The 14,005-nt window shown below is 42.2% G+C and overlaps 1 protein-coding gene across 7 annotated transcripts in view; it reads right to left on the reverse strand.

Moving 5' to 3' along the window:
* Positions 1–4,787: 4,787 nt before the first annotated feature.
* Positions 4,788–14,005, reverse strand: part of EIF4ENIF1 (eukaryotic translation initiation factor 4E nuclear import factor 1) — a 43,674-nt gene continuing 34,456 nt past the window's right edge. For 6 of the 7 annotated variants that reach the window (XM_029921671.1, XM_029921672.1, XM_029921674.1 and 3 more), the window contains 8 exons: positions 13,396–13,579; positions 12,367–12,446; positions 11,901–12,043; positions 9,832–9,916; positions 8,233–8,365; positions 6,821–7,165; positions 6,121–6,285; positions 4,788–5,537 (listed from right to left, as the gene is read on the reverse strand). In XM_029921671.1, coding sequence (XP_029777531.1) covers positions 5,296–5,537; positions 6,121–6,285; positions 6,821–7,165; positions 8,233–8,365; positions 9,832–9,916; positions 11,901–12,043; positions 12,367–12,446; positions 13,396–13,579 — 1,377 coding nt within the window. In that variant the 3' untranslated portion in view covers positions 4,788–5,295. The remainder of the gene's footprint in view (positions 5,538–6,120; positions 6,286–6,820; positions 7,166–8,232; positions 8,366–9,831; positions 9,917–11,900; positions 12,044–12,366; positions 12,447–13,395; positions 13,580–14,005) is intronic. The other variant, XM_029921670.1, reaches the window with a different exon arrangement.

Consider the following 14,005-nt stretch of genomic DNA (forward strand, 5'->3'; position numbering starts at 1 on the left):
AACCCTGCATAAATTATACAATCTCTATAACCATCAATTTCTTCATGTAACATGGAGATGGTAATAGCACTTGTGTTCTAGAGTGGAGATTGTTAGTGTTAAGGGAGACCATACTTGTCAGATACTTAGCACAGTATCTGGCATTAAGTACTTAGTGATTATTGGCTCTTATCACATGTCCCTTTACCTGAGCAGAGCAGGTGAGTCCATATATGGGTATGTATGGAGGTGGGATGTTAGAAGGAAAGGTGAGGTCAAGACTATTTAAGAGGGCACGAAGGGCATAATCAGAGGTTTTGGGCTAGGAATACAGGAATATAAAGGGATTGCCCTGAATATTGGGTGATTGGCAAAAGTTTTTGTGCAGCAGACTGGGTTAGTGAGAATAACGGCAGAGGGAACGTGTGGGCATGTATGTACAGATAAGTTTAAACTTGGTAATTGATTGACTTCCTCTTTGGGGGAAGAGAAGTCAAAGATTATTTCAGTATGGATTATAGGGATAATAGAGAAGGGTAGTCTTGAGAAAATCAGGAAAGGAAACAGATTTTCAAGAAGACCATTTGATTTTCGATGAAGTGAGCTAGAGCTTCTAACAGGTTGTGAGGGCTGAGCATGTGGGATTGTCCATATACTCAGCCTTTTCCAGTGCTTGTTATTCATGCTACCTTAGTGACAGTTGTTTCCCTGATAGTTTTCCTGGAGCTTAAGCTTAGTACTATCCCAGGCCCAGGAGATAAGCCCCTCAGGCCTGGTGTTCCAGTCACTTTGCAGGATATAGACCTTGATATTCATGATAGAGGCCATACTCTAGAGCCTACCTCAGTTCTTTAGAGAAACATTGGCTTTCTGAGCTGTGGGATTTCCAGGGCAAATACTGTGTTTCAGGGGAGTCCTCATGTCCAAATTCACATCATTGGGCAAGAATTTACCATTGCTAGGATGTTGGGTAGGGGAGGTTGCTGAAATCCAGTTCATCCAGGGACTCTTCATCTGCTTTGATTTGGCCTTGTTTTCATCACTCACCATCCTCCCCTTCTTGATGCTTGAGGAGAGCATTACCCTACCTTTTTCCTTTCTTTCTTCTTTGGGCTCAGACTTGAGAGTTATGGGAGAGAGTACAGTTTTGTGTTAGAAATGCTCTCTGGGGTAGGGCTGCCAAGGAAGGGCATTCCTATAGTAAAGGGTTTCTTTTCATGAACTCTAAAGACTACAGTGGTTTGGCTGCCACAGGTTGAATTCCCTGTACAGTTACATACCCCATTTGTTTCCTGATTTTTTTTTTAGTGTGTGTGTGTGTTTTTAATATTTATTTTGGGGGGGGGCAGAGAGAGAGTGGGAGACAATCTGAAGCAGGCTCTAGGCTCTGAGCTGTCAGCAGAGCCTGATGCAGGGCCTGAACCCACAAACTGTGAGATCATGACCTGAGCTGAAGTTGGACACTTAACCGACTGAGCCACCCCAGCACCCCTTTATTTTTTTTAAGTTTGAGAGAGTATGTGTATGTGCATGCCAGTGGGGGAGGCGTAGAGAGAGAGAGAGATAGATTCCCAAGCAGGCTCTATGCTGTCAGTGCGCAGCCCCATGTGGGGCTTGAACCGTGAGATCATGACCTGACCCATAGTCAAAAGAGTTGGACACTTGACTGACCCACCAAGGCACCCTTTATTTATTTAATCAATCTCTACATCCAGTTAACAGCAAACACTAACTTAACCAGCTGAAGTGGAAGGAAACTTGGTCTCTCACATAAGCTATCTGGAGTTCAGATGGGCTCATGGCAGCTGTAATGCCTTGAGAATCCAAATTTTTTGATCTACTCTGTCCATTGCAGTTTGGCTTTGCTGAGCAGCTGGCTCCACTCATAATCATAGAATATGATTTACATCGACACTTTACATCAGGATCCAGAGGATACTAAAGGTCTGGTTTTTATCTTTTGGGGAAGCTATTTCCTAGAAACTGCCCAATTTGTCCTATGTCTTATGGCCTAAATTGGGTCATGTGTCTATTTAAAAAAAAATTTTTTTTTAATTTTTTTTTTTGAGAGAGAGACAGTGCAAGCAGGAGAGGGGCAGAGAAAGAGGGAGACACAGAATCTGAATGAAGCAGCTCCAGGCTCTGAGCTGTCAGCAGCAGAGCCTAACACAGGGCTCGAATCCACAGGCTGTGAGATCACAATGTGAGCCAAAGTCTGATGCTCAGCCAACTGAGCCACCCAGGCACCCCACCTATTCTTGAATCAATTGTTGGTAAAGGAAGAAGAATTATTAAGAATCAGAGTATATGCCTATAAGTTATCTTCATTCCTGGAGCTTGTGCTCTCTTTCATTTACAAACAAGTCAGTGCACCTGACTTCACTTCAGTCTTAATAGAGCCTGGCTTATGAGATATTCAGCTATTTTTTAAGAGAAGGGTTGCGTGTACTGCCAATTTTCCCCCCCACTTCTCATTGTTTGAACTGACTTCCCAAGTACTACCTGCTCAGCTGCTTCCTTTTAGAGGCACTATTCTTTCCTCCTTCCTGACCACCCTCCTTAACAGTAGGTCTTCCATAAGGTTCTTTGTGGCCTTTTTCTGTTTTACCTTGAGGGGGCCTTCCACATTCCTTAGGTCCTTTTAACCTTTTTAAAAGTTTTTGTTTTAAATGTTTATTTTTGAGAGATAGGAGCAGGAGAGGGGCAGAGAGAAGGGGACAGAGATTCAGAAGTGGGCTCTGCAATGACAGTGAGCCCAGAGTGGGGCTTGAACTCCTGAACCATGAGGTCCTGACCTGAGCTGAAGTAGGATGCTCAAACAACTGTGCCACCTGGTGCCTCATAACATTTTTTTTTTTTGAAGTAGATGCACAATGTAACATTAGTTTTGGGTATACAATAGTGATCCAAGTTTACATTGTTATGCTATGCTCACAGTTTTATCTGTCCCCATGCAGTACCATTGCCTATACTGTTTGTTCTGTTTTTTATTCCTGTGACTCCTAACCTTTGTGTTGCACATCCTTCTAGTCCTGATTGCTTCTAAACTCCTCTCATGATTGCCCAAGGTTGGTCCATGTAAGACCTCTCCTGTTAGCTTAGACATCACTTCCTTCTGCCCTAGCCCTTTTATCAGGTTCTTAGCTCCTCAAAGTCTGCATTAGCTTCCTCTTTTGCTTCTACTGCCCCTGCCCCAACACCAAAATAGTTTTGAAATCTTTGTCTGCTTTCTGCTGTGCTAGCGTTAGCAGCATTCTCTTACTTTATTTCCTTCTGGCTGTATCTAACCAATCAGTGGCTAGTGGCTTTGCCCGTTGGTTGGTCCCTGTGTTCATTTTGATCCCTACCAGCTTCTAGCCTGAAAAGCAGCCCTTATTAGCAGCTCCAGCTGAATTCTTCCACCCAACTTTTACAATTCTTGGTTCAAGAACACCAAGGGGAAAGAAGTATGAGAGGATACACAGATACAGTAAAACTGGATTCAGGCATCTGTGTTCTCCCATTGTTATTTGAGACTGCTTTCCAGCTTCTACCTGTGGCATTTGCAAGAATTCTAAACTTAAGACCTATTTCTGAAGCTAAGGAATCCCACTGAACAAATCCCATGGGGGTTTGGGGAGCAGGACGACTAATGAAATACTTCCTAAGAGGACTGTGTGCTCAATCCACAAAACTAGGTTTAATTTAAAGGCAATCTGGTTTTCTTGTGTTCCTGGAAGTAGTAAGTCGGGGTGGGCTCCAGGTTTATAGGCAATGGCCCTAACACTGAAGACTTGGGCTGTTTTTTATCCTTGCAGTCAAAATCCAACCACATTGCCCTTCACCTGAGAATCCCAGAACAGCTTCATTATTTGACCCTCTAGCGTGAAGTCAAAGTAACTTTGATGGCTCTAAATGGACAAGTATTGAGAACTAGGGCAAATTAACTTGAGGAGCTAGAGAAATAAGTTACCACCTCAAATCAGTAGAACTAAAAAACCTTCAGTCTGGGAAGGGGACTCAAGACCATAGCTATGGTATTCTTATAGAATCCTGTTCTACTGTTGTGCATATAGTTAAGGTGAATAATGAAAATAATTGTGAGCTGAGAAATGAGATACAAAACACAAGGAGACTGCATTAGTCTTAAGGATAATTTCATATGGAAGAAGACTTATTAACGGGTTGAATGAGAACTCTGAGGTCCTTTTTTTCTTTATAGGGGACACTGGAGAACAGGATGCCAACAGACTATTCACGTTTACCCTAGTAAACATGAATTTGAGAGAAGCTACCATATACATGATTACTTAATAAATTGTTTTCACTAGTTGGTTTTAATATACGATACTACTTACACATTATAATTTGGTATTAACCACAAAGCTTCCTATAGGGCCATTCCAGCCTAAGCTGTCCCATTAGGGTCTTTAAGGCTCAAAAAAGGTGAGCAATGCTTCCTCTTCCTAAATGAGATCAAGTTCAGTTCTGAGTTTTAAAGGAAAATTAAGGGGCACCTACCTGGGTGGCTCAGTTAAGTGTCTGACTTCAGCTTAGGTCATGATTTTGTGGTTTGTGAGTTTGAGCCCTGTGTTGGGCTCTGTGCTGACAGTTCAGAGCCTGGAGCCTGCTTCAGATTCTGTGTCTGTCTCTGCCCCCTCCCTGCTCACACACTCTCAATAATAAACATTTTTAAAACTTTATAAAAAAATAAAAAATTAAAACTTGAAGAAGAAAACATTTTCTTCAGCTTCCTATTGAACCTCATAGGTCAGCTGATAGTAAATGAGAAGGAATGAATTCAGGAAGAAATAAACACAACAGTGCCATTCACTTCATTCACATACTTAGCATATGCAACTTTAATCAACCAAAAGAAAAAGTCCCAAATGTACAAGTGAAAAAAATCTGAACTGCTGACACAGGCTCAACTAATACCAGCTACTTTTATGTACAGCTGTATAAGTTCAAAAAAGCTATCCTATATGTATATACAAAAGTTGTTTATACACAAGTCTGTACATAGGGTCTATACATTTATTTCTTCGGAACCCTTAGGTGCCACCTCTTGGTGAAGACACCAACACTTCATTCACATATCTTACAAAAAAAAGACTATTTCCAGGATTGACAACACTGTGCATCCTGTATTCAGACCATTCAGGTGGTTAAGATCCTTCTGTCACTGCAGACCACACCAGGTGCCTGGGCTTCCCTAAAGAGCTTTGCACAGAATGCTCCAAAGTAAAAGCCCATAAATCAACCAGAGATGAAGCAGAATCCTGATCAGGGTACCACTATAATAGGTCCAGGCATAGGTGAGCCTGCGGGCCCTGTTCATTGTCGGTATTCCAATTCATCTACACTGATGACTTTGGCAGGCATGGAGGGTAGGGGCTGCTGTAGTACATCTGAACCAAACCACTTGGCGAGGCCCACTGGGGAGCTGCTCCTCTGGCTGGGGCGGTGCTCCAGCTGAGAGTGCACATGAGTCAGGCCTGACCGGGTGGGCACATTTTGAGGGTTCGTCTGAACGCTGACAGCTGCCGCCTGGGAACCAGAGCCTGGGGGATGAAGAACTATGGGGATAAGAAGAAAGGGTTACCACTCAGAGCATGTGGGGGAAAGTAGTTCTGTATCAGCGCCTGCCTCTCTCAAATTCTATCCATAAAACTCCAAACAGAATTTCTTTACTAAAGGATTTATTCTAGGACTTCCTTGACTCCTTTACAAAATACCAGAAGACAGTACGTTGGAAAGCAGGGCTATTCAGAAGCCATCCTAAATGACATGACCACTACTTCCCATGACAAGCAGTCATATCACAAAAGCACTAACATTAGAGGTGGAGAAGACATCTGTGTGCATCCCTGTGGTGAATCTGTCAGGATTCTCAGCCTCTCTTTAATAGGCAAAGGACAAAAAAAAAAAAAAAAAAAAAATGCCAGAGCATAATCAGCTCTCCCATTGTCTTTACAGGGACAGGAATTCCACATCCCATAGAAGTTGGTTCCTTTTCTCTGATTATCCCCTTATCCCAGTCTTGCTAGGGTAAGTTTAAGGAATGAATTGTGTTAATTCATCCCTCCACTGGAAATTGGTCCAAAAGGTTTAAGCCTATTCAGCCCATCCCCAGGTCCCCTGACCCATTCCTGAACCTACCTGAGCGCTGTAGCTGCTGTTGCATCATTGCCAGATGCAGAGGTGTCCCAGGACGAGGGTTTAGAAGAGGGTGACTAGCTGCGGGTAAAGGATAGAAGGGTTGACCCAGGATTGGGCCAGATATTCCCTGTAAATGAGTCAGGTCCATCCCAGGAGGAAGCACACCTGTTGGACAAGGGAAAAAACAGTGGTGAGAAGTAAACTACCTGGAAATTTTCAAGCTTTGCTGATCTACAAGTTTAACAATGAACAGTGCTTAAGATAGGTTCCTAAGCTTTTTTCTTTTTTTTTTTTTAACATTTTATTTTTTTAAACTTTTTTTTTAATGACTTTTATTTATTTTTGAGAGACAGAGAGAGACAGTGCAAGCAGGGGAGGGTCAGAGAGAGAAGACGCAGAATCTGAAGCAGGCTCCAGGCTCTGAGCTGTCAGCACAGAGCCTGACGCGGGGCTCGAACCCACGAATTGTGAGATCATGACCTGAGCTGAAGTCGGACGCTCAACTGACTGAGCCACCCAGGCGCCCTGGTTCCTAAGCTTTTAATGGACTAAGGGATATAGATTGGACCCACTGCCCACCAGTTAGAAAAATCTAGCAACATCTTTCTAGAGATAAAAAAACAAACAAACAAAAGAACCTCTCATAGTACAGTACTTCATCTATTCCGGCAAATGCTGTCATGCCAAATCAGAAACTTACCAGCTTGGAGCAAACTTGGAAGATGCTGTGGATGTACTCCCTGGGCCAACATCCTTTGGACCAACCCTGGGTGAAGCTGGTGAGCAGGCCGAACGATTGGAACATGGGGGACAAGGGGAACTTGGTGGACAGGGCGGAGAAAAGGTGTTCCTGGAACTGGGGATGCCAAGGTGGGTGTTTTTCTCCCAGTTGCTTTAGGTCGATAATCTTGCTCTTTGGTGTAACGGTTGGTCTGAGATAATGGGGTGGAACATGAAGACCGCTGCAACGTTGACAGTTTGGGATTTGTAGTGGGAGAAGAGTCTCGATCGGCACTGGGCACAGAGTTGGATGACATTAGGTTCTCTGTAAGGACCCAGAGGATATTTTGGTATTGGCTTCTTCCAAACATCCAGTAAATCTCATTTCTTAACAAGTTTACAATCCTTATTTAATCTCCTCAACAAATTTAGAGAATTGTATTATAGGAACCACCATGTACCTTATGAACAGGCCCATTCAAGGTCACAGGGGTAGTTAGGGACAGAGCTGAACTACACCACAAGTTTCTAGTCTCCAAATACATTGCTGGAACAAAGTTTATTTTTCTTCTAATCTTTCCAACTGAGTAATAGCTATGGGCAATTGAACCTGCCTTATTGTCTGGTGGTCTAACTCAGGCATCTTGCTCTGCCCATATGGTTGTGGTCTGGATCTGTGTGGGAGCTAGTACTATCCTAGATTAACATGCTTTTATAGACTAAGGGGGAAATCAACTGAAAGTACAATTATGTTAATCCATCACAATGGAAATTTAAACAAGTTACATATTAGTGAAAGAATCTGAATTGCCTTTTAAGTAGGACAGGATTTCTTCTTTTTTTCCATAAGCTTTCTCACAGGCAAAAAGCTTCTGGACCAAGACTCTAGACTTGTGCAAACCTAAATTACTAGAATCTACTTCACCATGTCCTTGACAATCCCAACTGTGCAATTCCTAAAAGCCTTGCTCACATTTTCTATACACTTCTAACAGGCTTTCCACACCTTATGCTTCACACTACACAGATTTTGTTGGACACTTAATTTTCATAGACCAGAGAGAACCTTTCAGAAGTAAAACTGGTTGTACCATATTAATTTGCTAAATGTACTAATAATTCAACTATGAATTTTCAATAAGGATTCTAAACTAAACTCACTCTTCTTCGTCCTAGCACTCATAGCACTATTAGATTGGTCAGAATTTCAAGTGGTTAAGCAACCGTGAAGCTGGTCCAACACTTCTCACTGTCACACATAGAACTGGGTATCCCAAAGCAGGCAGGGGCTTTGTTCAGGGATTTGCAGAGAATCAGGTCAGCTGGTTAGCACTCAAGCCCATGCTCTGTCACATACTCTTAGGCAGTACACCCTCAACAGCTCTGCAGTACCTTCATTGGCCTTCTGAGTGTCCTCTTTACTGTCACCAAGAACCGCTTTTCCAGATGCTGGCTCCTCCTTGCTTTTCTCTTTGCTCTCATACATTTTACGAATCACTGAGGTAGGGGTGAAGGAAGGAGAAAGCTGCAGAGAAAAACAGTAATAGCACATTCTCTAAATGCCTTTTCTAATCAAGCCAGAGTTAATTGGTCAAACTGAAGAGTCCCTGTATTGGCTGCCTGTGGCAGAGGCCAACTCCAACGTTCTAGTGTCTACCTGCTAGAGGAAAAGAAACAGGATGGGCCAAATAGGTGGTGTCCCAAGTGCATCATCCCTTGCTCACATCTCACTTTTACCAAAACCTAGACTCAGCTCTAGCACAAAGGTAGTTTAAGCATAGAACTTCAACCAACTCAACCTACCTGTCTGTGTCTGTGTTGATAGGGACATGCAGCCTCTGCTTCAGCCATTTCCCCATATGGGATTAGGCTGAGAACAGGGGAAGAAGATGGCCAGAAGTATACCCTAGAGCAAGTGCCTTGTCAGCTGGGAAAGGGTAATTTAGAGACAACTTCAGAACCTAAATTCTTCTATACTCATTTTTTTTTAAATGTTTTATTTATTTTTGAGAGAGACCACGTGAACAGGGGAGGGCCAGAGAGAGAGGGAGACATAGAATCTGAAGACAGGCTCCAGGCTCTGAGCTAGCTGTCAGCGCAGAGCCCAACATGGGGCTTGAACCCATGGACCATGAGATCATGACCTGAGCTGAAGTTGGACACTTAACCAACTAAGGCACCATGCACCCCTTCTCTATAGTCTTAATACATCCCATCTTCACTTGACTACCAGAAAATTCTTAATTATCTTAATAGTTTCCTCAGGCCCTAGAACTCACCATTTTGGGTCATTTTTCCCCCATCTCTTCACTGCCTATTTTTACTTTGATGATTTTTGTGACTTTTCTCATTAACCCTAAATTCTTGATGGTAGGAAACAGCATGAATAATAAACAACACAAGAGCCTCTTCTAGTAATGCAAAGACCCACTTGGGGTCCTGAAGCAGAGTAAGTTTTTCTCTTTGTCTATCAACTTTAACTAGGTGATAAAGGTCTTTCACGGATAAAACTTAAAAAAAAAAAAAAAAGGCTAATACATGAACAAGTCAGTGGTAAAACTAGATTTATCATCTAGTAAACTCCTTTGTCCTAGCCTTAATTCATATCACTGAGACCTGAATTTGTGAAGTCCCCACTATGTTTCACTGGACTCCCCATGATCCAACCCCATTCACTGCATCCATCTCACCTATTTTTCACCCCTATCCTCCCCTACTCCCCGTCCAACTGTTCATTTGTTTGAACATATTACATCACCTTATATGTTCTAGCCCATACTCCTCTATCCGCTGGAACATACTTTCCCCAATTTAGGGGCTTCACTAGAATCTTAAGGGGAAGACCTAATAAATTAGCAACTATGAAAGAGTATTGTGTCAGTTATTCCTATGGAAGGCACTCAAGGACATTTTGGGGCACACAGTGATACAACATTGGCACAACTGAATGGAGAAAACTTGAAGTTGTTCACAAAAGCAAGTGTCACTGACCATGCTTGTGATGGAGGCTGTGGGGGCAGGGGAAGAGGAATTCCCTCGGTGCACAGGTGCTGGCGACTTGGTCACTCGTTGTTGCCTATGAACAAACCAAGTATCAGTATGAGCTCCAAGCTGCTCCAACTCCAAATCCTAAGACCACAGAATACTCAAGACCAGACTAGAACTTTAATATCCTCTTTCCCTCATCCATTTCAATTTCCTAAGCATTTATTAAGTGCCTAACATATGCAAAACCACGTGATAAGTTCTGAGGGAAGACAAAAGATTAAACATGGTCCTGGGCCTTGTTGTCTAGTGGCGGGACACTAACCTAGGGCAAACTAAGATATGTAAATATTAGATACCAATAAGGCATAATGGGAACATGAGGTACAGAAGGAGTGACAGAATACTCCTACTGAAGGGACCCTGGGAAGGAGCAGCATTAAATTGGGGGTGACCAATGAGTTATATACAGCATTTCCCATCACTCTTGGTCCACACACAGGTTGATCACAGGCCTTCCAAACAAAGTTTAAAGGAACAGACTTCCTTTTTCTCCACATTTTACTCATTCTCCCTTATCCTGGAGAAAACAGGAAACAGGTGATGAAGATGTAAACAGGCTGAGGGAAGAATGAATTATATGAGCTCACTGGCTAATGAGACATTTCAGCTGTCAGACCTTGTACCATAAAGGCCAAAGCCTTAGTGATTCTGGAAATTCCTGGCTTCTTTCCAGTCTGTACCAGGTGAGCCCCACTACTACCACAGAGAATCCTAGCACAATAAGGAACAAACAGACCAAACAGACCAAAGTGTTCTGCACCACCTAGCATTTATTCCTTCTGATAAACATACTTGAGCACCTACTATGTGGTAAGTTTCAATGTTTTCTGAAAATGTCAACATATAAAAACAGCTGAAGACAATGAGACACTGATATGACAATTTTAAGAATGATATCAAAACATTAAGTACTTCTTAACTACCAAGTATACTGTATAGGTAGGACTTAATGTTCAGGGATAGACATTTTGGTAATAAAATTGAAGAAATGAAGGTGGCATTTCTTTTATTTTTCTTCAATTTTTTAAAAAATTTTTTTTGTTAATGTTTTATTTATTTTTGATTTAAAGAGAGAGAGAGCATGAGAGTAGGAGGGGCAGCGAGAGAAGGAGACACAGAACTGGAAGCAGGCTCCAGGCTCTGCGCTAACGGACAGCCAGAGCCTGATGCGGGGCTCGAACCCACGAACGTGAGATCTGACCTGAGCTGAAGTCGGAGGCTTAACCGACTGAGCTACCCAGGCGCCCCTTATTTTTCTTCAATTTTTAAAAGTTTATTTTTTTAGTAATCTGTACACCCAATGTGGGGCTGGAACTCACGACCCTGAGATCAAGAGTCACATGCTCCTGCCACCGAGCCAGCCAGGTGCGGCAGTATTTACTCTTAAAGGCTGGATGGGATCATTTCTGAAGGAGGAAAGGGGTATTAGTGGGACAGGGCACCTAGGGAGCTTCTCGGTAGCTAACAAAGGATTTTGTCTTGTAATAAGCTGTAAATTTGTTTAATGCAGTTTTCTGTTTTGTTTTACAACAAAAGAAAAGAATATTGCTAGCCATTTCCCCTAACTAATGGTTTGTTTTACTACTTGTTACAACTATCAGAAAGAACAGGAAGAGACTGAAGTCATCAATCATTTGTTAATACTTTGATCAACAAATCATGGATCAATAAACCTACATCAAAGGATAGTTTGGTAACTCAACAAGGAATCTGTAAGGGAGGAAGCTAGGTGGAGTTTTACTTTTCATCATCTCATAATTACAAATAAGGAGCTATGTTAGCTAACTACATTTGTAAAAGTGAATCCTTTAAATCAAGAATATAAATAAAATCATATAGGATAAAAAAAGCCTATGTCCCTACAGAATTCACGTACACTTCTCTATTGCACAAAAGAGACAGTATTCTCATCATATTATGCAATGTATCAGTATGTACCACAGAATTCTACTGTGGATAACCAATTTGCTAATCTGAGGAAAACTAATACAAGGGCAGCACTTGTAACTTACCTGTTTCTGAATCCGTCTCTGGTTCTGTCTACTTGTGGTTTGCCAAAACCAGGCTGGTAGAAGTTTGCTGCCTGCACCGCAAGGTCATGTGGCAAGGCCAGCCCCTCCAAAGCTGCCTGCTGCAATTCTAGCTGGCTCATCTGCTGAGCAGAAGAGGCAGAGGAAGATCCAAGAAAAATGAGGACAGTCAATTCACTTTCTACAGATGTCTCTCTTCACTCTTAGAAAGAGGTTTATGCAGCAGCTAAGAGAAATTAAATATTGCAAACCTGACTAAACTGTGCTACCACCCACTGAACAAGATTTTAACAAAGTATGAATTTGTTCACCAATTTTCTAGTCTTCACTGAGCTTGAATTTTAGTTCAAAACCACTTCTAAGCATTGCAACAATTTAATTCTCCATCCCACAGTTGACAAGGATGAAAAACAAGCAAAAAATTGAGTTAGAAAATGTTCAGACTGACCTGGGCTGTGACAGGGCTCATGGGTTTGCGCATGCCTTGGAATGGATCTCCAAGTAGCTGCTGTGGTCCTGGCGTAAAACCTGATGGGAAAGTTGCAGATTCAGTGAATGTCAAGAGAGCACACATCAAATAAAGAGGCATTATCACTAATGCTTGCTGCTTCTTGCGGAACACCATCTCTTTCAGGGAAGTATTGACTTCCAGGCTGATGATGTCCCTCTTCTGTGCTCCACACTGGGCGATATAGACTTTAATCAGAGCACTTAATGACCCAAACTGCTGTATTCACATCTTCTCCACTAAGCTTCAGCTCTGTCCCCTCAGAGCTAAGAACTCTCAGAGAGAAGTGCTTTTCTACTCAGTGATTTGGCTTATTACCATGGAACCAGCTAACAACCAGAGTCCAGTGCTTTGAGGTTTACATTCTTTCCATTCTGTCTTGCTAACTTATGTGGAAGGAAGATTACAAAAACTTACTCTCCAAGGTATGATTGGCAGGGACCGAAGTGGCCAGCAGCCTAATGTGGTGCAGAGTAACTGGAACAATGAGATTTTGTACAACACTTATGCTAGACAGCTTTCTAGAACTGCTGTACATTCTGTATTAGCCACCAGACCTCACAGTTAACTGTGTAACAACTTCATTAGGTTGGTAGAGAGCCACTACTACCCTGACTTCTACTCTAGCAAGGAAAAACCTAGCAAGCCAAATTAACTTTTTTGGATTGAATTCCCAAAATAGGAACAAGACTAAAGAGCTTGATCCAACTTATATAATTTTGATAATCTTAGAGGTGAAAAAACATATATAATATGAGCATATTTATCTAGAAGGGCAGCCAGATAAATAAACTATCTTCCAATTCTGTGCCTCACCATACCCCACCAAAAAAGCATAATAAATTCACATGTTTCTTTTTAAATTCTTCAAGGATGTGCATGAAAAAGACTGTCCGTTCTGGGGAACAAGTATAACCTTCACGTGGCTTAGGAGAGAATGGACAGACATTTATGTACAGCAGCATTTACCAACTGGTGATGGTATTCTGGGACGAAGGTAGTCCGCTGAGGCTGCTCGCGTCTGAAACACCTGTGACAAGGGAGGGGAGGGTGCCCTTTGGCCCAGCAAAGATGTTGTAGGCTCCAAACTCCCCATAAGGCCACTCAGAAGATTGGAAGAAGCAGGTCTCTGAACTGGTGGACCCAGAAGTTCCTGAAGGCAGGAAAAGTAATCCTAGTGAACAAGTCTATTTCTTTCACCTACTCAGAGCCTGTGAATTATGGATTAATTTTTGGAAGCCAATGATGAATCTCCCTCATGCTCCACTGAACGAACTGGCACATGTACATGCAACACATTTCTCTCATTGTTCAGCTACCAACATTTGCTTTAAGTTAGTGCTACAAATATAAGTTAGATACTTAAACTTTCTATAGAAATTGCAAACCTGTAAACTGGAAATCAAGAGCTTTGTCATCTTCAGCCACATCCCCACCCCACAATGAGATTAATAGTGACACAGAACTATGCCAGGTAACAACACTGTATCCTCAACTGTCAGGCCACATGGATCATTCTCTAAGGCCCAAAGTTGGACCACTACACAAAACCAGTTCAGAGGACTAGTGTTCAGGACTC

Source organism: Suricata suricatta, chromosome 14 (genome assembly GCF_006229205.1).
Source record: "Suricata suricatta isolate VVHF042 chromosome 14, meerkat_22Aug2017_6uvM2_HiC, whole genome shotgun sequence".
Classification (NCBI taxonomy): domain Eukaryota; kingdom Metazoa; phylum Chordata; class Mammalia; order Carnivora; family Herpestidae; genus Suricata; species Suricata suricatta.